The following is a 26,571-nucleotide window of genomic DNA, read 5'->3' as shown; positions in this document are numbered from 1 at the left end:
CAACTCTTAAAATCATGCAATTTGTTATGGGAGTCTGGTGATTTCGGGGTTACTGGTCCTACAAAAGAGCTAACTAATAAATTCCCATGACCTCTGTGCAGCTGATAACAATCAGGTCATTTAAAAAGTGTAGAAGCAACAAACTGACACTTTTTACAAGGAAGGACACAACTTCATGTTACATTTAATGCCAAATTTACAAAAAGGTGCCAATGATTTAGAATTTGTCAAAGCAAAGTTTTGCAGAGCTTGTTAAGTTTTCTCCTAGATTCTCAGTAACTCCTAGAATTATGAAATTTGTTAAGGGAACCTGGTGATATTGTACTTTTTAGAAAATAAAAAAAAACAACAAAGTAATTAATGAAAGGCAGTGACCTTTCTCCTCGTCCAATCAGACGCCAGTCTCAAGTGTAAACAGGAAGTCACCACAGCTTCACAACCTGCAGCAGAACTTCTAAAAATAACATTTCCAACAGGCGGAGCAGCTGATGAGTCTAATCAGGTCGTTTATTAAATGAAACGGGGCTCGTCCAGGTGTGTGATGGAGCCTCTGTGGTTTAAAGGTCGTCTCTGGAATGTTTTTCAGCTTTTATCGCCGCGGGGCAATCGGGGCGTCTGATTGGATGGGCTGGCAGCCAGCCAGGCCAATCAGCAGGCCTCGGGCGATCTGATGGTCACTGTCCTCTGAGTCTCCTCTACACACACACACACACACACACACACACTCACATACGTGTGTGTTTGTGTCTGTTTGTGTGTCTATCTTTATGAGGACCGGACCCACGTTTTCACATCGACGTGGCTGTTTCAGTCTTTGGATTCTCGCTCTGACCGTTCACTCAGTTCAAACATTATTAAATTATTCTCGTTACTCCGTCCTCCGTTTCTAAATTGTGCAGCGCGTCATCTTCCTGACAGCTCCCGTTCCTCTGCAGCTCCTCACTGAGCTGAAACAGTTCAGCGGAGCGATGATTCAGTTCAGACCTGCAGTAGAAAAACCAGACAGCTCTGCGAGGTCTGACGAGGAGACGTTCACAATTAGACCTGTTATGATGAGATGACTAATCAATGTGTAATTCACTCGATAAATAATTTGTATCTACTGGGACTGAAATTAGACACAGGAGCAGACTGACTGATACAAACTGACACTTTTACAAGGAAAGAAACAACTTAATGATTTGTTTATAATGCCGAATTTACAAGAAGGGCCAAATAAGTGAGAATTTCTCTGAGACTGTGTTTCACAAAGTTTATAAAGTTTCTTTTAACTCAGCAACTTACTAAATTGAGCGTTTTTTTAAGGGAGTCTGGTGATTTCCTCCACAGGCGACAAAGAAGTAGCCTCTATCAGTTACTGTTTGTAAAATTTGTATACCTTCAATAAAGTCTCTTCTTCTTTCATAAACAGCTGCTAAACATTGGCAGGTAACACTCCCTTTAGACGCTGCCACAAACTGACACTTTTTACAAGTAAAGAAACAACCTAATGTTTTGCATTTGATGCTGAATTTACAAGAAGGTACCAATGATTTAGAATTTTTCATAAACAGATTCCAAACAGTTTATAAAGTTTCTCCTAGCCTGAAAACTAGCAAAATCAGATGATTTCTCAAGGGAGTCTGGGGACCTTCTCAATAGTTGACAAAGAAGTGGCTTATATTAGTTAATGTGTACTGTATTTGTCAAATTTGACGTGTTAACTATCAACAAAATGTTGTCTACTTTCAGAAATTGAGTGTATAAGGTAAAATAGTGTAAACAGTGTGTTCAAACAGTGTTGAGAGACATGACTGTCTTCAGACTGGCAGACAGGCTGGTACAGGAAAGAAATGACTGTGTGTATTATATTTATTGCTGAATTTACACAAAGGCACCAGTGATTTAGAATTTTTTGTAGCAAAATTTTGTGACGTTTAAGTTTCTCCTCGCTCACCAACTCTTAAAATCACACGCTTTGTTAAGGGAGTCTGGTGATGTTTGTGGTCACTACATCTTCTGTTTTTCTACACCTACATGAGGCTTCCACATACTTTTCACCACCATGAAATACACTGAGAACATCTTCCTCCTCTGAAGTTGAACCCTTTCTGTTTCTAATCGCCTTTCCTTTGACGACATCTTCAGGATAAGTCGTCACGTTTCCTCAGAAGAACTGAACCATCACAGCGTCGTTAATTCTGCACGGCGCGCTCTTATTATGGGCGGTAATGAACACTTCAGCCCTCAGCAGCAGTTGCAGTGGCTGTTTGTTATGTGAGTGCTGCAGGTCGTCTGCTGGCTGCGAAGGCGTTTTAGCATTCAAAGACTCTCCTCCGTTCCCTCCTCCAGTGTCTGTTGAATATGGAGCAGCTCTTATCTGAACGAGCTAAAGATAATTGGTGGACAAGTGGAGCTCGGCCGCGGAGAGGAAGAGGAAGAGGGAGAGAAAGAGAGAGAGAGTGGCGGGAAACACTGAGTGGACGATACTGAGAGCAACGTGGCGTTAACGGTGATGTCAGAGGAGACGGACGAATGTGAAGGGAGGCGCAGGAAGACAAACACCACAGAGAGCAGAGGAGTTAAGACTCCTCTGTTCAAGTAAAAAGGAGCAAATCCATGATTAGAAATAGTCCAAAAATAAACCCCATTAAGAGGCTTTCATTAAACTTTCAGAGGGGTTTTCCCGCCACGGCGAGGAAACACCAGCCGAGGAGTTCCCCGCCAACTCAAACTGGATGAACAAATGATCACTGAAGGAAACATTTTCTTTTAGATCTTAACGAGGAAATATTTATCTGTTTTTATCTGTCATGTTATTTGTCCATCTCGATTGTTTTGGTGTGACTCGCCAAATCAATATTTAATAGAATTTATAGACGTGTCAGTTTCATGTTGGGACCATTTCCACCCACAGACCGGATCACCAGCTAACTGAGCTAGCTAACACTGTAGCAAAATGATGAAGTTGCGTCCAACAAAAAGTGTTGTGGTCATGATTTGGCACCACGAGTGGTTTGTTACTAATGAGTTAACGAGTGTCGGGCTCCCAAAATCATAATGAATCATAATCTGACAGCCCGAGTTGGGAGGAGATCACGGTAAAGTTAATTTCGGATCTGTGGCGTGACTCAAACTGAAATTGGACTCTTGTGGGAACAGTTTGCTCCTCAGTGACACAGAACTCTGGCACCGGACCGAAGTCTTGAGGGTGAGTTCAACACGAACGTGAATCACTAAACCCGCCGAGCTGCCAGCGAACATAATCCAGACGTCAATTCTCCCCACAACACATGTTTTGGCAAATCAGATGAGAATATTTTTAGGAGACAAGGTCGCCTCGGCCGCCTCCTCGTCAGTTATTCAGTCACCTCGTCTTAAATCTACACGTTAAATCTCAGTGTTGTTCTAAAACGAACAGAGATCCGATCTAAAATCTGTCCACACACACACACACAGACAGACAGAACCACAGCCCGTCTCCGACCCTGTGAGTCCGTTAAATTGCTGTTGCCTCAGCGCTGCAGCATCGACGGCGTCCTGTTGATCTTGATTCATTCAGCAGCACGACAGCAGAGACGCACGTGAACGACCGTCGCTCCAGACGCCATTGTGCCATTAGGCTGCTTAACGCCGCCAATTAGGGCCGAGGTCATCGTGTGCGAGCGGTGCATCGGTGACTTGTCAAACACTGCAGGAGGAAGCTGCCATATCGAAGTCGCGGTCTCCCTCCTGAGGCGGCCATTATGGTGGAGATTGAAAAGAGGTGAATGGTCACACGTGTCCTGCAGGTCCCAGCAGCGGTGCAGCGATCGGCTGAGCAGGAGGCTCGACCCGTTATCAGACAGCTGTGAAGGACGACTAAATTACGGGTTATTGTACTTCGCAATACAACGTTTGTCTCGACTGTAACTACCACAGCACTCACGACTCAGAGCAGACTCTCTGGTGTGAGAACTTTAAAAGTGGTGCTGAAGATGACAGAAAGATGAAAATGGGTTCTATAAAAAGACGCCGGTGCGGTCCAGTCGGCTCCGCTCAGCCGCAGAAATAGAAATCGGAGCAGGAGGAGGAACAGGAAGCACCCTGGTGAGACTTGGACGCTGGGGGACGGTTTTGAGCTCTTTTGGAGGGTTATGAGCTGAAAGTTCAAATTGGATAACAACTTCACTGAGAATTAACACTTACCACACATTTTTGTGAGGAAGTATCCAGGCGCCTGGCAAAGGAATGACATTTTATGGCCTCAAAATACCAATGATCTGAGAGCAACAAGAGCATAAACTCATTATAGTTCTTTATTTCTTTATTTACACTAAATGTGTGCATGTAAAACAGAAACTGGAGCTGAGGGGGAAAAACAGCAACAGCTACAAGCATAAAACGACATAAACTTGCATAATTTACAAGTTTAGGGCTTTAAAAAATGATATAAACTTTATAATACTGGATTTGAAATCTCACTGGCCACATGACACATCAGTCAAATGGAGGCTGGTGTAAGTCAAGCTCCAAGGACACTACACTACCCATAATGCAACTCACTGACATTGTTTTGTTAGACCCTCCACCTCCATGTGAGTTAATAACAATGATGTAATTTCCTCTCTCGTACAATGTAAATAGCCTGAGCCCACGCCAAGATTGATCGATCGGTGATGTCATCACAGTGACATCATCAGGGTCAGAGCTCCTCCAGAGTCACTCAGAAGACATTTTCTAATGTTTCTTCTTTTTCCACATCTGACACAAAGACAGAGTGATAAAATGGAGGCTACAGGAGTGTGTGTGTGTGTGTGTGTGTGTGTGTGTGTGTGTGTGTGTGTGTGTGTGTGTGTCTCCAGGGTCGATTCTGCAGTAAAATGAAACGATTCATTTCGTTTTAATTTAAGTGTCTATTGAACATAATGTCTCATTTGCATATTCAACCTTAAACCAGAACAGCCTCATTTACCCCCCCCCCCCCCCCCCCCCCCCCGCTGCCTTTAAGCTCAACCAATCACTTGCTCATCGTCCCCACCAGCTGGCCAATCAGTTCTGCTGTCTGAGCCTCAGTCGAGTGGGTAATGAGCTGTCAGCCAATCACATTCAGCCTGCGAGCAGAGGCTGGCGTGTGATTGGATGCCGAGCTGTGAGCTGGAGCAGGTGACTTCTATATTTCACAACACATTACTGGAGCTGCCAGTTACTCCTCGTATGTCTCGCTTCGCCGTCTCTCGGCTGCCATTACTCGACCACGTCCTCTACGCTCTTTAGATCGGTTTCAGCCAATTAGAGGCGAGAGCTGAACATGGTCAGAGCTGCTTTTAACGCTCAGCAGCAAATCCTGTTGAATAATCAGCTCAGTTCGATGAAACCAGTGACGTCGTGGTGATGTGGTGAGGCAGACACGTGAAAATCAGCTTGAGTTGAACTTTGATTAGTGAATTTGTTTAGTTGACCAATCACCTGCCAGCTGGAGGAAGCTGCACTTTGAGCTCCAAAATGGAGGAATCTCTTGTTATTGTTGGTGACCAAGCTAGTTTCATAAGACCTAAACACGTTTTTCTAATCCCTAAATATCAGGGTGGAATAAACGGTCGAGGGAAAATAAATTCTATATAATAAATTCATGATGCTCGTACCGATTCTGTCCACAGGGGGCACCAGAATCACATGAAAACAAAGCTACTCTGGACGCTTTAAAGATCTTTAAAGAAGACGAGAGTTCGACAGCTTCTGATGAATGAAGCTGCAGAGGACGTGTCGTCCGTCCGTCTCTGACCTACAAACTGTTCCTACAAACGACTACATGGTTGATGACTCGGACGTCGTCGCTCTGACAGCCGCTGGTCCGATGACGGATCGGGTCTGAGCGCTGTGAGCAGCCTGACATTCAGAATGTGATGTGATGAACGACGTGTGAGCAGAACTTCATTTAGGAATGTTTCACAGAAACTGATCCAGCTCTGAAGACTTGTTGTCTTTTGAACATTTATTTCAGAAAAGTTCCCTTCAGGACTCACTTCCTCCTGACATTGAGAAGCAGCAGCGAGCGTCCCTCAGAAGGACTCTGGTTATATAAACCCCAGTTCACGACATTTCTCAGTTTAATTATCAGCGTGTCTTATATTTAAAATTAGCTTTAGCTGCGTGGAGCTGCGCTGCTCTGAAGGTGACAGACAGACCGACGCCGCGTTGTTATTTTCCTGCTGCGTGTGATGAAATGACACAATTCAATTTAAACTTCACACCTCTGACTGTAAACAGCAGCAGGATTGATGGATGGAGCTGATTAGCATTCAGTTTGTTAAGGCTTTGAATATAAACATTGGTGTGGACGAGCTGAGCGAGCGAGGTAGACCGAGTGTTGTCTCGCTCTCTCGCTGTCTCCATTAATGAATGAACAGACCGAAGGAATGATAATTAGAACAAACGAGGAACATCTGCACACAGATGTGTGTGGGTGTCAGGCTCTCTGTCTCTTCTTTGTTTGTTTGTCGCATTTTCTTCTTCAGCTGCTGGAAAACTGGGACAAAACTGAGACACATGGAGAGTTTCCTGTCTGCAGCAGCTGTTCTGCTGTCTGCAGGCGACGGCAGACCGTCTGTCTGTCTGTCTGTCTGACTGTCTGTCTGACCGTCTGTCTGACCGACTGTCTGACTGTCTGTCTGTCTGACTGTCTGTCTGACTGTCTGTCTGACTGTCTGTCTGACTGTCTGTCTGTCTGTCTGTCTGACTGTCTGTCTGACCGTCTGTCTGACTGTCTGTCTGACTGTCTGTCTGACCGTCTGTCTGACCGTCTGTCTGACTGTCTGTCTGTCTGACTGTCTGTCTGACTGTCTGTCTGACCGTCTGTCTGACTGTCTGTCTGACTGTTTTCTCTCTCTTCTTCTTCTTCCCCTTTTATTTTGTCGTTCTTCTTGTTTTTATTCTTCTACTTCCCTTCTTTTTTGTTGTTCATCTCCTCCTTCTTTGTCTTCTACTTCTTCTTCTTCTCCTACTACTTCCTCTTTCTACTTCTTCTTCCCCTTCTTTTGTTGTTGTTCTTCTTCTTCTTTTTGTTCTTCTTGTTCTCCTATTTTTGTTGTTGTTCTTCCTCTTGTCCTCTTTTTGTTCTTCTTCTTCTTCTTCTTCTTCTTCTTCTTCTTCTTCTTCTTCTTCTTGTCCTTCTCCTCCTAACAGTTCGTTTTCATTCTATCCTGATATTTATTTCTGTGGCTGTTTGACATTGAAAGCATTAAACAGGCTTTTATTCTGAAACAGTCACAGGAAATGTTTTGTATTTGTTACAGAAATTAAAAGTTTCTATAAGAGAAATAATCCTAATAACAATAATACATTTATTATTTATGTCACACTTTCCAGGACACTTAAAGACTCTTTATGTGGTGTAAAAGGAACATAAATGAAAATCAGTTCTATAACAGTTCCTCATAAACTTCTGCTCAGTAAGTATATTATTCTATATTTTGTGTTCATTGATATAATTTGATGCTGTTCAGTAAAACGAACCTCCTGCCACGTTCACAACAAAGAGCCTCTCCAGCCTTCAGGCAGCGCAGACTTCTGTACCCCTGCAAACATTTAGACACAGCGGGTCCTGACTGCACAGAGATGCATGCTGGGTAAAAAAAAAAAAAGCGGCATCGTGATGTGTGTTTGGACCTGGTAAACGTGCAGACGGAGCCGAGTGACGGCGGCCGCAGAGCTCAGCTTCAAACTCCAAACTCACACAGCCGACTGAGCTCAGAACCAAACGTCTGAACTATTTCTTCAGCTGGAGCTTCATCGTGACTCAGAACAAGTTTATGTTTATCTTGTCAACCTGCTGAAAACCAGGATCATCATCCGTCTAATTGCTGACCTTTAAAACAAAGCAAGAACAAGAGTCTATTGTGGCCCCTCATCCACGTTAGATTAAACAAATTAAAGAGCAATTAAATCATATGTCACTGTTTTACTTTGATAGACTTTTTAAAGCCTGAAGAGATCGACTAATTAAAATCTAAAAGAAAGCAGAACATATTTTCCTGTCTTTAATTACCTCTCGACGGCTGCTGGGGGTCCTGACCTTCAGGCTTGAGCCTCTTTGATCTGAATGAATTAATATTTCAGTCAATAAAATGTCAGAAATAAAAGCTCAGAGTGCTCATCAGAGATTCCCCGAGCTCAAAGTCACATCTCACCAACAGCCTGAAACCAGAGCTGACTCGTTTGAAATGATGTAAAGTGGAAACTGACACTCACATTACCAGCTGGTGATTCTCTGACTTTTGATTTAGCGCCATCATCTGGTCAGAATCACACTTTACACAACACTCCAGCAAATCTAAAAACTTTCCCATCAGCCTCGGCTGCAGCTTGTGTTCAGTTCTACTTTAGCAGATGTTAGCATGCTAACAAACTAAACATCCGTCAGCGTTCCAGGCGCCTGAAGTCAACAGAAAGCTGCGCTGACCGACAGGCTCGGGTCAAAGTGAGGTACCATCAGATATCCTGATATTTGCTGTCATATTCAATATTTTCCAAAGTCTCACCGCCGTGTGACTTTTCATCTGAGAGGAAGTTGTTGAGTCGCCTCAGTGTTGGTTGGATTTTGTTGAACAGCATCAACAGACAGAAGCTCTGTGGTTGGAATGACGTCATTCTTTCGTGTTATTTTAATTTACAGTTCAGTAACTTTGTGTTTCCTTTATCTGTTGTTTAACTCCTAATGTAGTCGACTCTGATTCTAAATCAAACACGGATCATGTCAGTGGTTAAAACAGTTTGCTACAAGGACAAACCTTTAACATTTCTAATATATTATTAATTGATAGTTGACTGTGAAAGCAGATTACTTAAAATTTGCCTCCCTGCTGTCGATATTAAGTCCAGTTGAATCTATGAAATCTATCATAAAAGAGTTGGTTTGATTTCAGAACCTCTGTTGGAGCCCGTTGTGTTCACAGTCTTTACATCATGAGTTTCTTCTCTCTTCCTGTACTTACATTTTTCCGTGAGTGAGGCAACACGCCGACACTTACATACAAACTCCCACATTAAGCATCAGGCTGTAAAGACTCGCACCTGGAGGTGTAATTACAGTGAGCTGCGACTCAGTTTTTGCCTTTCTCTTATTGTTTTGTTACGTCGTTGTGTCTATCAGCCCATGAACGTGTTGTTTTTGTCCATGAACTCTGAGATGTGAATGAATTTCTTCAGGCGTTTCTTAACGTGCCACCTCGTGTGTGCACACATGCAACATATAGTGTGTGTGTGTGTGTGTGTGTGTGTGTGTGTGTGTGTGTGTGTGTGTGTCAGCAGGAGGTTTCGAAACACTCCAGCAACCGACTTAATAAAAGTCTGCGTGTGTCTTCTCTGCTTGGTATTTACCGTCACAGTGTGATGACTGACAGCTGTCAAACTGCCGTGATGTCACTGCGCTCAGGTGATTGACAGCGTCAGACCGGCAGTGGTCCGTGTGGAGAGACTGAAACAACATGTACGATCTGAGGCTGAAAGTGCCGCCTGAAGGTTTTTACGTTGAGGAACACGGGCTGGATCGCGCTCTTCGTTTCATTAAGAGCAGATTAATGTCGCTGCGGCGTCACATTTACTGTCAACATCAAACTTTTTTCATCTTCTTGAACAAAAAGCTCCCAGATATGATGTTTCCTCTTGTGTTTTATGATTTACAGAACAGTTTCCTCACACATTTACACAATACTCCAGATCTCTTCTCTCCTCCGTCTCCTCTTCAGTTCTTCAGTTTTTAAGAGTAAAAACTTGAGACAAACTGAGCCGAACAAAAGAAAGACCTCCAGCTGACAGAGTTCAAGTGAAGGTCCCGGTGAATGAACCGCCGCCTGTGTGGTCCTGTTACACTGCTGAAGGCCGCTGAAGCTGAAATGCCACTCTGGTTCTGATTTTAAATTTAAATGAGGACCTGAACTCTCTTTGCACTCATTTACCGGAGAAACGCCTCTTCTTTGCCCGGAAAAACAATCAAGTTTTTGTTAAAGTGAGAAGGCTCATTCTCACCTCTTCACCTCCTCTCTTTCTTCTTCTCCTCTATTTTAATCAGGTTTCTCAGCTGAAAGGAAACCCACTTCCTGCTCCTCCCTTCACACTTTAAACAACTCAACCTTTAGACTGAACAGAGACCCAATTCTACATGAACTCCAGCATCACCTGAGCAAAACATCTGGTTCATAGCTTCGGTCTTTATACTCACTAATGACAAATTACTTGTTGCACGTTGAAGTTAAAGCAACATTATTGAAACACTTCCCACCAGCGTCACTCTGGCAAACACATCTCCGACTTTTTCTTGAAAATTTGTAAACTTGCATGCTAAGGCAGCTTTGCAGTAACAGCACGCCAAGCTAACATACTGACAGTAACACCTGGCTGTAACAAGCTGACTCGACTTATGATCAAAAACTAGTGAGCTGACAACTTTGTAAACAGCCAAACATCAAGAAAGTGCAACAGCATGAGACATATAACGTGAGCAGGCAGCAAATATTACCGATTCAACAGCAGCAAGTCCGGTTCAGAGTCCATCTGCAGCTTTTAATTTAGTAAAACAACCAAAAACCAGGTTTAGTTTTGCCTCTGGCTCGGCCACTTTATCTCTTCTTAGCTGACTTTAAAATCAGGGGATGCCACAGTCAGTTCACCCTGCTGCCATCTGGCAAAAGATACAGGAGTATCTGCTGCTGCACCACCAGACTGCACAGCAGCTTCACTCCTCAATTCATCATCCAGACTCCATCATCTAGATAACACGAGGCAGGACTCAAGAGGGCTCAACATGTAGTTGGTTTTATTACAACCAACATGACTGCAGTCACCCAGACACCCGGCTGGTTTTCTGGTTTTCTGTGATCGAGTCGACCAAAACAGGTATTTTAAGCCAAATGTTTTCCAATTCTGAACCAAGTAGTTTCTGTGCCTGAACCTAACCAGAGTATCAACGTATCAGCGTTATGACAAGAAAAAATAAAATCAACTTAAACAAACAAACATAAAGTTGCAACTTTAAAGTTATCTGTGGTTTTGCAGCAAAGTACTTTGGTAACATTTACTCTTGAGATTGAAGACCTGAAACCCTCCTGCCAGTTGGAAGCTGCTGTGATATTGTTGTAAGTTTATTTTCATGATGTCCGTCACGTGTTCAGGTCACACAGTGCTGGTCTGCTTCACTGAGGTTAACAAACAGAAGCACAAGGACATTAAATATGATCTCCTCCATCTCTCAGCCAGACTTTGCAGACAAAACACAAAAAAAAACAACCTGACATTACATTTCTCTCACACATTTGTTGTTGTTGTTCATTTGTAGTGTATAACTATATTTTCAGGAGAAAGTGCTGAAACAGGAGCTGATAAAAAGCCAGGTCAGCAGGACTTTTCATCATGTAGATTCCCCAAAGAAACGTAAAAAAAGAAAAGAAAACCTCAGGCTAAAATCCAGAATGGGGGCTCAGGTGCAGCTGACAGCTCAGGCGTCATTATGTTTTATTATTGTATCACTCAAAGCATGCTGGGAACATGACTTTACACTCTCAGTACATGTCATGACGTTACAAAAGCACAGAGTGTCCTATCAGCATCCTCTGACATGTGTTACCTCAGCTCTCAGCACTCGAGTGCTTCGACTAACCTTTCACTGGATGACTTTCACTTCTACTTGACTGTTTGTCCAGAGAGGTTACTCCACCTTTGCTGACATTTAATTATTTCCTCTCCGTCCTGAAAAATCTTCCTCACAGAAGGCAAACTCCTTCCACTTCTGTCCTCATTCTCGTCTCCTCCATGTCTCTCTGTCTCTCTCATTCAGATATATGCAGAAATACATCTGAAGACTCAGTATATCCATGTTGTGGGGATAAAAGGCTTCGTTGGCAGGTTGTTAAAATGACTCATGGGTTTAATTTTAACCCAAAATGGGATGTGCTCTGATGCCAGCAGTCATTCTGTCAGAGCGACCGTTGCATTTTATTTTAATGGTGGAATCTCAATGGATGAGGCTGACTGGGAGTTTATTAATGAGGGAACGTATTCAGCATCTGTTAAAAAGCATTAACATGTTGCTTTGTGTGGTTTTTTTCCCCCCAGATTTGCTGGCGGTGCCCAAACATCCCTACGCCGCCATGGAGAACTGGGGGCTGAGCGTGTTCGTGGAGCAGAAGATCCTGCTGGACGCCGAGGTGTCGTCGTCGTCCTATCAGATGGAGCTGACCATGGTGGTCGTCCACGAAATCTGCCACCAGGTAGGAACGTTTAACCACTTTAAATTAACAGTTGGCTTCAAATCTTCAACCCCGACAGCTTGTCTAAGGTCACACGTTGGCTGTTGTAGGTTCTAGGGCGGGCTTATAGGCTCCTCTCTGTACAGAAGAGCTGTCAGACGATAAACTGATATTTTCTGATTAAATTACTTTTGAATTTCTCTGCAAAGTATTCAAACACTTTTTATTTTATGTGGTCTATGAATTAGTGGAATTGACAATAATTCCAATGTATTGTCATTTATACACATATTGTCTGTATTAGCTTGGAGCTCTGTCAGGTCTCTTGATTATACCAGCACAGTTTCTTGGGAACTAACTACAGTGTCAGCGTGTCTGACGAACCGTCCTGCAAAGTGTTAACAACAGTTCTGCCGACTGTTTACTTGTGTATAAAAAGCTTTTCTCCAACGAAAACATTTACCAAAACACAAGATGCTGCTTAATCCAGCCGATCCTTCGCTCAACATCTGTGTTTGCTTATTACCTCGGCTATACGGCTAATTGTTTTGCTCTCTGCTGTTTGTTTTCTTCTGTTGTTCCAGTTGGCGGGATGTCTTAGAAATGTGTGAACAGATGATTTCTTTGTGAATTTGGTGTAAAGTTTAAGAAGGACTTACTGGTTTTGTTTAGTTTTTCTCACGATCTTCAGAACCGAACTTCAGCCTCACGGTTCTGATGCCGATCCAGCTGCAATTTACTGGAAATACTTCAGATAAAATGTTATTGTTGGGAGATTTTTTTCAGCCTTTTTCTTTTATTCCTGATGTGTTGATCGCTCCTGCACGCGATGTTGTTCAGGATTCACTTCTCAAGTTTTGCACATTTCTCCCCCTGCATGTGTAGACCCTTCAGAACACCAGCGCGGAGCTTTAAATAACATTTCATGAGGTAAATATGATCCTTCAGCGGAGATGATACACCTGCAGAGGCTGAATTAGTTGATAGCATGTCATCTGACAGAGATAAAAACACGCCGCTGCCGTGGCGCCTGAACCTGCTGCTGTGAAATTACAGATTCACATTCAGCCGCATGTTACTTTGAAAACATTAACAGTAAACTGTGACGTGAGACTCAGGCTGGAAAACAGCAGACTTTTTCTTTAACACATGCAAATGATCCGGTTGTAAACAGACTGAACGTGACATAAGTCAAAACAGCCTCAACTGCAACACCAAGGAGCTGTGTGTGTGTGTGTGTTAGTGTGTGTGTGTGTGTGTGTGTGTGTGTGTGTGTGTGTGTGTGTGTTGTGTGTGTTACAAAGCTCCTCGGGCAACAACAACAGCAGCAGCAGTGGAGATGATCCTGTTTTTACAGTACGACATCGAATACGTGACAAGCAGACAAACACGATGAAGCAGAAGAAAATTTAAAGGTTTCAGTCAGCAAAGAGGGGCAGAGAATGGAGGGCGAGTGAGCTTCAACGACACGGGACGAGGTGGAGAGAGCGAGAGGGAAGGAGTGAAGGATGGAAGACGATAGAGCGAAGGAGACGGAGAGACAAAAGAGGCGAAGAAACAAAGTGAGGAGGAGAAAGAACGGAGATGACACCCGTTAAAGGAGAGCACAGGGATACAAAAAGATGAACAAAGACAGAACGAGAGCACGACACTGTGAAAAATATCCCAAACGCTGAGCCTCATTCAGCCTCTGCTGGGGACGATTTCACATCTGACTTTAAACACATCGGTTCTGTTTGTGTTGCCTCGAAGACCTCGCTGCGCTTTGGTTCTTTATTCTGCAAGAAAACAACCCACAAAAACTCAAACGAACAAGAAAAAACACAAAAACAGAACAAGGTTCACACTGATGATAATAACCACTGAAAAGAAGTCCAGTCCACCAGTTTGGCTCCTGGAGGATAAAATCCAACAGAATTTGATCCCCTGACTTCTTCCTGTGACAGAAACATCTCAAAATCTACTAAATGGCACATTTGTACAGACGATCAGGGTCTCTACACATCAACAGCAGCACTGACAACATTGTTTGTGTACACAGAGTTACTAAAAGAAAGTTTCTGAACAGCTCATGTTAGCAGCAGCTTGTTCGGCTCGCCGCCGTCCTGCCAGTGGAGAAGAGTCGATCTCAGAATGAGACGTAACCTGGAGGACAGTGAAGGTGGAACGCTCCTGAAGCTCAGTTCTATATAAATGCAGATAATTTGTTTTGTTGTGAGCGAAAAACAATATTGACCTTGAAGTTGAAAAAGGAGCCTCATATAAGAAACAACACTGAAATCAAAAGCCGGAAAAGTCACATGAGATCTGGCGTGGATCAACACTTCTACAAGCTACTGATGAGGTGAGTCTCCATTCCAGTTTTTAATAAACTCCAGTTTAATTTGAGACTCAGGCGTGTATGAATCTACATCAACGTCATGTTTGAGCACGTAGTAATCCTCAGTGTAGTGTTTGGTGGTTGCTTGAGACTTATTTTAGTTTTGTAATCATGAATATCAGGTGTCAGCAGGACAGATCTGTTGTGGTTGTGCAGCTGCAGGTGTAGTTTAGATGTGTTGATTAGATGCATTTCCCTCTTTTTACAACACTGCGTTCATGTTCTGGTTGGTCTGGTTTAGGCACAAAAAACAACACCTGGTTTCTGTGATCATTTCCATGAAAAAAAAAAAGAAAAAGTCTCCATTTTCAGCCACTTAATGTGAAAATCGCGCCAAAACGCAACCTGGGGTCTTTTTGTGAACGTACCCGAGTCAAACGTTCATTTAAAAGCATAATTACGACGAAATGCCACTTTTAAGATTGACAATATTTTTGTTTTCGGGTCAGAATCATTTTCCATGGGAGTGATAGGGGAACGAAAATGTGGAGTTCCATCATCCGGACGATTTCATAATAGACACACAGGTTTTTAGACAGGTTTTAGAATAAAAGTCTCTTTGTGTTTTCCAGTTAAATTTCTTCCAACTGAACTGGCTGATTACTGAAAGCTTCAAACGACTCCTTCTTGCTTTCTGTGTCTGTGTGAGAGAGAGAGAGAAATAAATGGCTTCAGGATGAAATGGAGTGCAAAGCGGCAGAGGAAACATTACTTTATCATTTTCCTTTCTTCTCTCTCTAAAGCAACAAAGGAGACGAACAAAGACGCACAAAACAAAAGTAAAAAAAAAAAAATCAAGTGTCAAAACCAGATAAAAGCACATCATAAGTGCATTTTTATGACATTTGATAATATTTATGACTTAATATGCTGTCGAGCATCGCACTCTGAAGCTTAATGTTGTTAGTTGTACAGTCTGTCTTTCTGCTCCACGCCAGCAGCCGCCTGAAGGGAACGTTCATCCACACTGAGCAGAGAGAAATGTGAGTCTGCAGCCACTTCCTGGAGGAAATTAAATGAAACGACACATTCTGCAGTCAGCCAACGGCGTCGCAATATTTACACTGAACCTTTTCAGTTCCATCATCACAATGACCCCATACAGCAGCATGATTGGACAGTTAGAGGGCGAGTTCAACCAAATTGCTAGAAAAACAATATTTTCTCACCTGCTGTTCCATGCAGATGGTTTTTAGTTTAGATATCCTGTGATTTCTGCTGCCACTCAGACACACTGGAGGTGAAATATGAGGAAGGACCAATGACATTTCATTTGCCTCCGTTGTGTCGGAGTGGAAGCAAATATTTCAACGCTGCAGCACATGAAACCAAAAGTACACTTTATAGCCAAACGTTTGTGTATCTCTCCCGGCCCAGTCACAGGGTCTAATGGTATTAAAGTTTCTGCAAACCACAGAGAGGTCTGCGATATCGTATCACCTTATGCTCATTAGTTGATTTCCAGCCCTTTTATTGGCGCCCCACACCTGCTATTTTTCACAGGAAGTCAGACCATCCCTGGGTGTTTTTGTGGCGGCTCAAACTTGCTATTTTTCACGGGAAGTTGGACGATCTCCAGCCATTTTACTGGCGACCAAAACCTGCTGTTTTCACAGGAACTCTGATCATATCCAGGCATTTATTTGGAGCCCCAAATCAGCTATGTTTCAAGGGAAGTTGGACAAACTCCAGGCGTTGTATTGGAAACCAAAACCGGCATTTTCACTGTAAGTCTGCGTTTTTCTTGCGTCAGAAAACAGGTGTACCATGTCCAGCCATTTTATTGGTGACCAAAACTGGCTTTGTTTTGAAGGGAAGTTTTATTGCTGCCCCAAACCTGTTATGTTCCAAGGGAACTTAGAACATCTCCAGGCATTATATTGGTGACCAAACCCAGCTATTATTCACCAGACGCTGGAGCATTGGGTGTTTTTGTGGCGCTCAGAACAGGCTGTTTCTCACAGGAAGTGGACCGTCTCCAGCCATTTTATTGGTGACCAAAACTTTACCTGCATCCATGATGAACTGCTACTGAAGAAAACTTGTGAGGTGATTCTCAGGCAAGTTCTGAAGTAATAGGATTATTAAGTTGATTGATCGAAGTGTTTTATTTTTTGAGCGGTGATCAGGCACTAATTACTTTACAGTACATTAACTGCCTCTCCGAGCGGTGCATCACTGCTGCAGCCTCAACTATTATCAAATCAGATGGTTGAAAACACAGTAACTTCTGGCATATTGTTTCAGAACAGCGGCTTGACCCGCCAGTTCACCTCAGTCAGTATCTGTCTCTCAGGCCTCCCCTACCTTCCACACCTCACAGGTCACAGTCACCTCTGTTTTACACAGTTGTGTTTCAGACTTTACGACAACAGTTTACTGAAGTAAATAACACCCAGCAAAACTTTAGGTAGGCTTATAGAAAGGTAGGCAGGTACCTACGTTACCTATAGAAAGGTAGATAGGAAGATATATAGATAGGTAGATATGTAGTTAAATGTGTAGATAGGTAGGTAGATAGTTAGGTGTGTGTCATTACGGCGTTAAGTCATTAAAACAAAGACACAATCAGCTGATTGTCACTGACATCTCTGGACTGAAAACTACCAAATGTGATTCTGATTCGTGACACACAAACACACACAAATCACACGCGTGCACACAATTCGTGTGTGCCAGGAGATGCTGTGAGTTTATTCCTATCAGCTGTCTGTTAATTAAAACAGACAAACAAAGAAAATCACTGGAAGAGACTCAGGAAAACAGATTTACTGTCTTCATCTGTTGATCTCTCTCGTCTCATTAATTCAACCATATGCAGGAGAAAATAGTTCAGTATGTGTTCAGGCTGGCTGACAGCAGAGTGAACACACACACACACACACACACACACACACACACACACACACACACACACATATATATACAGAAACACATACACACTCCCAGCGGACCTACCACATCCCCTTTACTCACATCTTAACCTCGACCGGTTAAGATCACAGCTACATATCTAACCATCAACAAAGTCAAGTCAGTTTTATTTACGAGAACCAGAATCAGAAATCACAATTTGCCTCAAGGGGCGTTTACACTCTGAACAGCACTGAACACATTCTGTCCTTCGACCCTTTGATTCAGATCGGGAAAAACTTCCCCGGAAAAAACCCTCCGGAAGAGCAGCAGAAGAGAAATCCCTCTCCCATGACGGACTGACATGCAAGATGTGATGTGTGTACAGAAATAGATCCGCAGAAACTTCACAGTATCTCGACCCAGTCGGCAGAATAAATGTTGGCAATGTACGTTTCTTATTTAAAGTTTCATCAGATGCAGATCTTTTGTCTTTTGTGCTCATTTTTCTATTTTGTTTGTGCTAATGCTGTCGTTGTGAATGAAAAACACTACAACAGCTGGAGATGTCTCGACTTCCCATCAAAAATATCTGGTCCTGAAAGATCTCAGGGCAGGTCCAAGGTCTCTAGAATGGGTTCTAGAAGTTCTTGTGGAGGTTTCAGTGGTGTTAGAGGAGTTAATGAGGAGATCTTCTGAGTTCTTGAAGGTTTTAGGGACATATGTAATAAATCAGGGGCAATTGAATTTGCTGTTGCAGACATTTCACCGCTCATCCAGCAGCCATCTTCCATCCCTTGATGTGTGTCTGAGGAGATATTTTATCACCTGGATGACTGAGAATCTTCACAAACACGTAGTTCAAGAGGAATCTGGTGTTTCTGTAAAAGCCTTCTTGCTTTCTGTGCTTCAAAGTCAGAAACAAAGATGACTGACAGCTCAGCGAGAGGTCTGTTCTTCCAATTAGGTGTAAGAGCAGTCCTGCTGATATGTCAGAGATAGAGATAGATCCGTCAGTCAACGGTTTTACAGCCTGCTGTCACAAACCTGCTATTATTAGTGCAGCTGATGTCACGTAAGCTTTCTGAAGCTGTCACTGGTTACGACTCTCCGTCTGGTCGGAGGAGTGAAGCAACGCCCTCATTCTTATGTTGATGGAAAGACATCTGAAGTCTCGTACTCCAGAAAACTGGAACATTTTCTGGAGCTTCACAGTAAAACAGAGTTGCGGCGTTCTGCTAAACAAATGAAGTAGCTGGAGACTTGATTTAAAACAGAGAAACAACCAAAGAAACATCAAATGGCTCCAAACAGCTCATCCGATATAATCCGATCACATCTTTTCAAACAAATGTGGGATCTCGGGGCGTCCAGACACTCGGATTACATCTGATAAGCTATATTAAGACTTTAATTTACATTTTAAAGGTGGCTCAATATGTGAGAATCAGCCGCCTTCTGAATTCACACTCAAAACAAACAAGATGCAGCATATCACCAGAAAAACTGCTAACTGCTGCTCACTGTAAGCTGCTGCTAACTCTGTTAGCCGTGCAGCTAGCAACCTAGACTGGGTGCTCAAAGCACCTTAGGAGTGTCCAGGCTAGCTGGTTAGCATGCTAACGTCAGTCGATGTGTCTGACACTATACAGCGATGTCTTAACACCAAAACTTCACATTCTGTTGATAACTTACGATGAGTTTTCTCAGCTTGAAAATGAATTAAATATTACTAACTAGATACAAAATGTGCTTTAAAGCCCAACTGTGTGAAAATATGAAGAAACCAGACTTCTTGTTTTATTGCTGTTGACTGACAACATGTTCAGGTTCAAAAGAAAAACGGCCTTGAGCTTGTGTCGGTCGATCATTAGTGTTTGAAACATTTAAGAGTGATTGTCCGCTGTGTATTGATTACCTGGATGTGTGACCTTCCTCCTCGCTGTGACAGAAGACGCTGAGCAGTGACAGCCTTCATGCTGCACACTTTCTGTCCCAGCTCATCTTAATAAACCCGCAGTGCTCTCATAAACGAGCAGACTTAAGGCAGATTTAAATTCTGTTCATGATTCTTTTTAGCTTTTGAGCATAAAAACACTTTATTTTGAATAGTAACATTAAAGGGGTTCAGTTGTCAGAACAGGCCGATCGCTAACGCTGCATCAGATGGTGCAACAAAACCCTTGAAAATGTGTTTTACAGGTCTGTGTTGAATGTACACTTGGTCCTCACAAGGAGAGGAGTACAAACACACACACACACTCTGTTGTGTGTGTGTGTGTGTGTGTGTGTGTTGCAGCTGTCAGGCTGTGTGTTTTTCTCTGCAGTGTTTTGCTTTAAAGTGGATAATTTATTACTGCAGACCATGTTTGCATAGAGTTCATTAGAATACAAGGAGCCATAAATCATCTCATTGTTCACTCGCTCTCTCTACCTGTCTCTCTCTCTCTCTCTCTCTCTCTTCTTCTGTGTGTGTGTGTGTGTGTGTGTTTTATATTTGACTCACACTAGCGTCCTTTCAGCCACAGTTGTGTTCGGTCTGCGTTGACCTTTGCCCGGCGACCTCCTGACTGTCAGTTGTGATTTGGTTGATCTGGGGAGTCTAAAAAAGTTTTTAAAAAGTCAGAAACTGTTTCTTTTTTGTTTTTTTCGTCCACCATACTGGGTTGGAGTGAGAGCTCAGAGGACCGGAGACACGTTGGGGTTTATGCTGCGCTGCACTTTGAACGTTTACAACCATAATTCTTGCATGTTTTCAGATCGTTGCGTTATTGTTTCCTCGAGGCGAGGGCTGTGACCTTATCATTACGTGCCACTGTATTTTACACACTGGTCCTTTTGAACAAGAGTGAACATTCAGCTCCTGACAAATCTGCCGAGACAAATATTGAAATACCGAGAATCTGTTAATGTGCGAAGCTTTACAGTGTTTCTGACAGGCTGACAGTTTACGTGTGGTGTTAATGGCAGTTGGCAGTTCGTGTGATGCCGTGTCGTGTGACAGTGTGGCGCGTGACAGACGGCGAGTCAAACAAAGGTTTATGAATAACTCTTCAGCCTTTAACAGTTCATGATGTTTGTACCGCTGTAGGGTCGGGCGGCTGAGGTCAGCGGTCTTTGGTCCGGAACCTTTCATTCAGGAGTCTCCATCTAAAACCTGAGCGACAGTCACTGACATGGACAGAGGCGTTCATGTCAGAGGGGCAAGTAAAGTCTACGTGTGGGAAACACTGAACTGCATCATGTCCGTTGAAAAGAAAATGTACGTGTCTGCAGAAATATCACCAGAAAAAAACACGTGGTCGTGTTGCTGTTGTCGAGTTAGCAATAAAAACGCAACATCTGGTTACCTTTTTCAAAATAAAGGCACAAAACCTCCTTAAAACACTCACCATGGACCTTTGGCTCCACTTCTGACTGGTGGTGAAAACCTTATGAACGAACCACCGAACTCTCCCTGATCTCCTCCTGACACGGACTTTCTGCCTCTTTCTGCTCTGTTGGTCTGCACTGCTGATCCTGCACCATCAGTAGCCGTGTGTCCATTAAACATTTTGAAGAATATCGCATCAGAAATTTTATGGAAATGTCAAAATTCCCGCAAATATTTGTACACTAGCTTGAGGTGTTTTCTGTCTTTTGTGAATCAGATCTGCAAAATGTTTGATGAAAACAGATTTGCTGAATAAACTGTGACGTTGTGAACATTCAGCTCACCTGACTGATCAGCAGTCGACACGTGTGGACCGACGAGGAGACCGAACAACTCCTCAGTCTCATCCACGTATGAAGCAGCCACGTAGCCTACATTGTGTCATCCTCTGATGAAACTATGCTTTAGGTAGCATGCTAAAATATTCTCAAATGCATCAAACACAAAGTACAGTAGAGGCTGCTGGTATTGTCATTATTGTTGCAGGTATTTGATAATAAACCAAAATACCAGACGAATAAAACATTTGACCTGCTTGAATGAAGGTCAGATGTTGGCCAAAGTTTACAGGATTCATCCTACAGGGACCCTGAAATCATCCATCCAGTGATGATTCAGATATTTCAGTGTAACAGAAATCTAATAACTCTGGCCTTTACTCAGGGCCAAACTTCACACTGAATTTCACACAGAATATATATATTTAATGAAGGATATTCGAAATAAAAACCAACAAGACACAATTAAAATAACATTTTCTTATTCATCTCTTTAGAAATCTGATGTGAACTATCGAGGAAACTATTTTTTTTCAGATGTTTTATTGAGCTGGACACAAACGTCGACCCACAGCCTCCTCTGCTGCCGCAGAACTGAAGGGCAGGAGGGTTTAATCAATAATAATGTGTGAGAGGAATACAGTTATATTTAGCTGTGTGTGTGTGTGTGTGTGTGTGTGTGTGTGTGTGTGTGTGTGTGTGTGTGTGTGTGTGTGTGTGTGTGTGTGTGTGCTGCCTCCTGCTCATGTCCGAGGCTAATTAACAGACCATAAACAAACATCTAACACCCTGAGTGTGTGTGTGTCTGTGTGTGTGTGTCTGTGTGAGGCTTATTAGTGAGGCTGAACACACTCCTGCAGCCAGTACACAGTAGGCGATCTCACACACACACACACACACACACACACACACACACACACACACACACACACACACACACACACTGTGCCCTGAGCTGCTATAATGAACCACAGACAGTGCTGCTACACTTACGCTCCGTCTAAGTGTGGAGTTGTGTGTAACAGATATATATTGTGCATATAAAACAAAAACAAGCACAGAATGAAAATTGTCACGATTTTTTTTTAATAATGGTTTTTTAATGTAACTAAATACTTCAACACTAAGCAACTAAATCCAGTCAGCTAGCTAGCATGAAAAATCAGAAAAAAAGATTTCTTTCTAAAACTCTGACCCACATTCCACTCAGCAGGAAGACGAAGAAGAAAGTTTCCACTCGTCGCCGGAGTCAAAGTCCCGGTCAGAGCTGCTGTAAATCGCCTCCATACTGACCTCCATCTTTCAGTCCCAGTCTGGAGACTCCTCCTGTGAGCCGAGGTCTTCTTTAAGCAATTAGTGGTCTCAGAGCTTCTGCAGACTGTGTGAGCTGTGCGGAGCTATCACGCAGGTGATAACGACATGACATTATAGAGATAATAGTTTCTTTTATCTTCAGATGAACTTAATGTCTAAGAAAATATAAAGAACGGTCGTAAATCAATATTATTGTGTATCTGCTCTCCCCATACAGTTACCCTTCTACAGATTCAAAGCAACTTGTGAGTTATATATCGTGCTGCTGCCATTACTTCTCAAGAGAGCACTCAAATAAGTCCCAAACGCACTATCGCTTCTGTTTGTTGTGTAAAAACTGCATGCGATTTGTCGACAATAAGAAAAATAAAGAACAAGACCAGCCTCATCTAATAAATAATACAAATACTATTCAATCCAATGCACTTCTGTCATATTTAATTTAAAATCAGTTATCATTTATTTATGTTGTTTATACATTTATATATAGTTGAGTTGTTGTAGGGTTGTTGTTGTTGTTGTTGTTGTTGTTGTTGTTGTTTATATGAGTTCAGTTCAGTATTTAACATTCAGCGTCACATATAATGAGGATTTAACCTGAGACTCGCCCAACCTCGTCCTGTCTGTCTCTCTTCAGGCTGAACTGTTTTGTTTTTGTTTCTATTTAATTGACAGGACGCACCGAAGCACACCGAGCACACACACACACACACACACACACACACACACACACACACACACACACACACACACACACACACACACACTTACACTGAGCTGTGTAGTTTTGTTGTTGTAAATCAAAGGTTTCACGGTTGTGACAGATTGGTTTTGCCAGCTGGCTTTATATAGCAATTTAAACATCACACACACACACACACACACACACACTGAATAATGGGAGTGCAGCAGAACTGTCAAGAAAACAAGAGTATAAAGAGAAACGATCAGCGTCACGGAGCTGAGCACACCAACTGTCTGTCTGACAAACTGTCTCGCTGCACAACCCGTCTCGTCTGGAACCTCGGCCGCCATCTCAGGTTACAGAGCAGCGTGTCACAGCTTCTTCTAAATGTGCATGTTTTATTAATCATAATCAATTTTGACAAAAGTGCAAAAGTATAAAACATCTTCTTGCTTTAGGCGCATGAATATTGAATGCTTGAGTTACCAGCAGCGGGGTGCTGACGCTCAGAGGTCAGAGCTTCTTGCCAGCATGCGAACGCACCACAGGGAGAGAGTTTTCAAGCTTATTTGCACTTTCAGCAGCATTATCGCTGATGAACTGTTGGTGGATCATCAGACCTGTCAGAGGTTTTAACACCATGTGGGGGATCAGCGATTCAGTCGTGTTGTTTACGACAAAGAAACACTGAATTAATGACTGTGAGCTGTGTCATCGCCTTCTATTCTGTGACCGTGAAAAGCAGAGGATTCTCTCTCAGTGGATTTGTCATCTATGAAGGTTAAAATTTGTCATTCTAGATACTGTGGCCTTCACGAAATTAGACATTTTCATGAGTCCATTTTTTATGGAGTCAAAATTTGTTTTTTAACCTTCATAGATGACAAATAATGAAAGCAACAAACCTCCAAAAACAAATTTATCCTTCAAGCTGAAGTCCCGGAGAGTCCGTCAGTCACGCACCCTCGTCCCATCTGCAGCTGTTACAACTCACTTAGACCAGAACTCTTAAAATGAAAGCAGAAGGCAAGAAACACGACAAAGTTCTGAACTCTGCGGGCGAATCGTTCTGTAGTCTCTTATCCCAAACTGGTCCAGGTGTGCAGAACTTCTTATCCATCGTCCAAGGACCTTTAGCTCACATTGAACTGGTCCAGATCTCTGCAGGACGACAGAACTGATTCTGCTCATACTGACCTGACTGAGATATGGTTTTGTCACAGGTCCAACTAGTCCAGATTCAGTGAACTTCTTGCCCCTTTGGTCCTGCTGCAAAGTCCAAAATGGTCTAGATCTTGCTGGTACAGTCCCAAAACTGGTCCAGGTGTAGAGAGTCGGTCCAACTGGCACAAAAGTCTGAAGAAAGGCCTTAAATTCATGTTGAAGCAGGTCCTTCTAGTTCAGATGCAGCATGGGTTTTATATTCTGGGTCCAGCTGATACAGACTGATAGTTTCTTATCCCACCTAGAAATGGTCCCGTTTCAGTCTGTAACTCTGCAGCACTGTTATCAAATATCCATTCTCAAAGCTTCCTACCATTTGGCCAGTGGCCACTGTAAAATCCCCAACCTGACAGTCACACAAAGATTAATTAAGCCTGAGGTTTGGGAGATCGTTATGCGGCTGTTGTTGATACTGTTAATTTGAAATTCACCCAGTCGGGGGTGAAGACACTGTGCAAGTCTTAATAGTTCCACAGATGTGTAGATGTAAACAGTGTTTGTGCCAAATGACAACCAAGACTCATATCTTGTCGGCTGTCGTGGAGCTGTGAGGAGCTCCAACCGAACAGAAAGTGAAAATCAGATTCAGTCCCTCAGCTGAAGAGAGAGGGATGAATATTTATCAGCGAGGGTCAGATGGAGGGAGGAGAGGAAGAGGAGGATGATCAAAGGCACAGATCTGCTTTGTTGTGCGAGAGAGAGAGAGATAAAGGAAGAGAGACAGAAAGACAAGCGAGGTGAAGGAAGGAGAGGATGGAGAGGTTTGTTTAGATTCAGCATAATCAGCTTGGAAATTAGCGTTATTTTTAAGCCTGTGAGCAACTTTAATGTATTTTTCTAAAAATAAAGAAGTAGTCCATTACACTGCAGCATCACTGCACACTGTAGTGTTTCCCCCGAAACTGTTTGTTGTCTCACTAGAAGGTTCCCCGCCCCCCCGGAGGATCCCTGGAGGAAGACACCCGCAATACTGCCGCTACGAATACAGATCTGCACGTAACACGCTGCCGATTTAACAGCGTTAAGTGTTTTTTCACTATTGGGGCTTAAAGCAAACAGAGAAAGAAACACAGCCCTGATGTCTCTCTGGGTTACATGCAGACTCCCCTTCTCTCTGATTTGTGGGTTATTGAAGCCGTGTGCACTCAGGGAGCACTCAGGCCTGAAGTGCCTCCAGAGCATCTGTTTTGCGGGACAGATGACAGACTCATGTTTGATTAAAATACTGAAGAAGATGCTGGTTTTTGAGCATCAATCAAAGATAATGCAGGAGAAGAGATTTTAATTATTTTTTTATTTATCTGTTTCTCCCAGCAGTCGACAGCTTTTTCAGATATTCCTGCTAACCTGTTAGCATCTAATGATTCACACTTCCAGCAGACACAGGGAACATTAACGTCCAACCAAAGTCCTGAATGAATTTAGTAGCAATATGTTCTGTTTTGTTTTGGAAAAAGAAATCCCCAGCTGGCCAACTGATGTGTCAACCCAGGTCACCTGGGCCTTCTCGTTACAAGCTAGGTTGAAATGAAATGAATGAAATGAAATAAACACAATCTGAGCAACTCGACATCATCAGGAAAGTCCGACTTTCAGCTTCTGAATGGATTTGGAATCGGATGTTAAGTCACATGAAGGACAGAACAGTAGCATCAAGGGAGAATGTGCAATGATTTGTTTAGTTCAACAGCCAATCAGGGTGATTCTCCCACTAACGAGGGCTGACTAGTGCCATCGCAACAACTAGGGCCACAGATGCTCGCTGACACTGGCCGACAGTGTGTCAGGCTCTGCTCTTAACCAGCTACTACAAACCTTCGCCTGGCTTCAGTTTGATGCAGAAAAGAAAGGGTTCGAGGTTTAGTCGTTATCTCTTCTTTGGAGGCAGTGACCCAAACAATTCCACAAGCGAATACTGTATGTGTGTTCACCGTGAGAGCTGAGTTGCTGCTCAGCATTCATCCCTCGGTCTCTGGTATTTTCTTGTCTTCTCCGAAATCTTCGCAGGAGACCTCCCTCCGTCTCTCCGTCTCACTGTTTTCTGACTCATCATTATTCTCCCTGATGTCGGACTTTTCTTCTCTCCTCCCTGGAATCCTCTGACTCAGCGGTCTTTTCTAGCTCTGCATCGTTCCCTTCTTGCCCCGCCCATGATGCATGCCCGTAACCACGGCAACGGCAGAGATGTCCTGGAGGCTCTGTTG

General features: G+C 43.0%; 1 protein-coding gene across 2 annotated transcripts in view; it reads left to right on the top strand.

Annotated features, from left to right (window-relative positions):
- The window catches only part of trhde.2 (thyrotropin releasing hormone degrading enzyme, tandem duplicate 2), a 180,046-nt gene that overhangs the window by 69,474 nt on the left and 84,001 nt on the right, over positions 1 to 26,571 (top strand). For both annotated transcript variants that reach the window (XM_037121441.1, XM_037121443.1), the window contains exon 5: positions 12,067 to 12,221. In XM_037121441.1, the coding sequence (XP_036977336.1) occupies positions 12,067 to 12,221 (155 nt within the window). The remainder of the gene's footprint in view (positions 1 to 12,066; positions 12,222 to 26,571) is intronic.

This window comes from Acanthopagrus latus, chromosome 14, assembly GCF_904848185.1.
Source record: "Acanthopagrus latus isolate v.2019 chromosome 14, fAcaLat1.1, whole genome shotgun sequence".
NCBI classification, from domain to species: Eukaryota; Metazoa; Chordata; class Actinopteri; order Spariformes; family Sparidae; genus Acanthopagrus; species Acanthopagrus latus.
The sequence above is the reverse complement of the archived record's forward strand: the minus strand, read 5'-3'. Positions and strand labels throughout refer to the sequence as shown.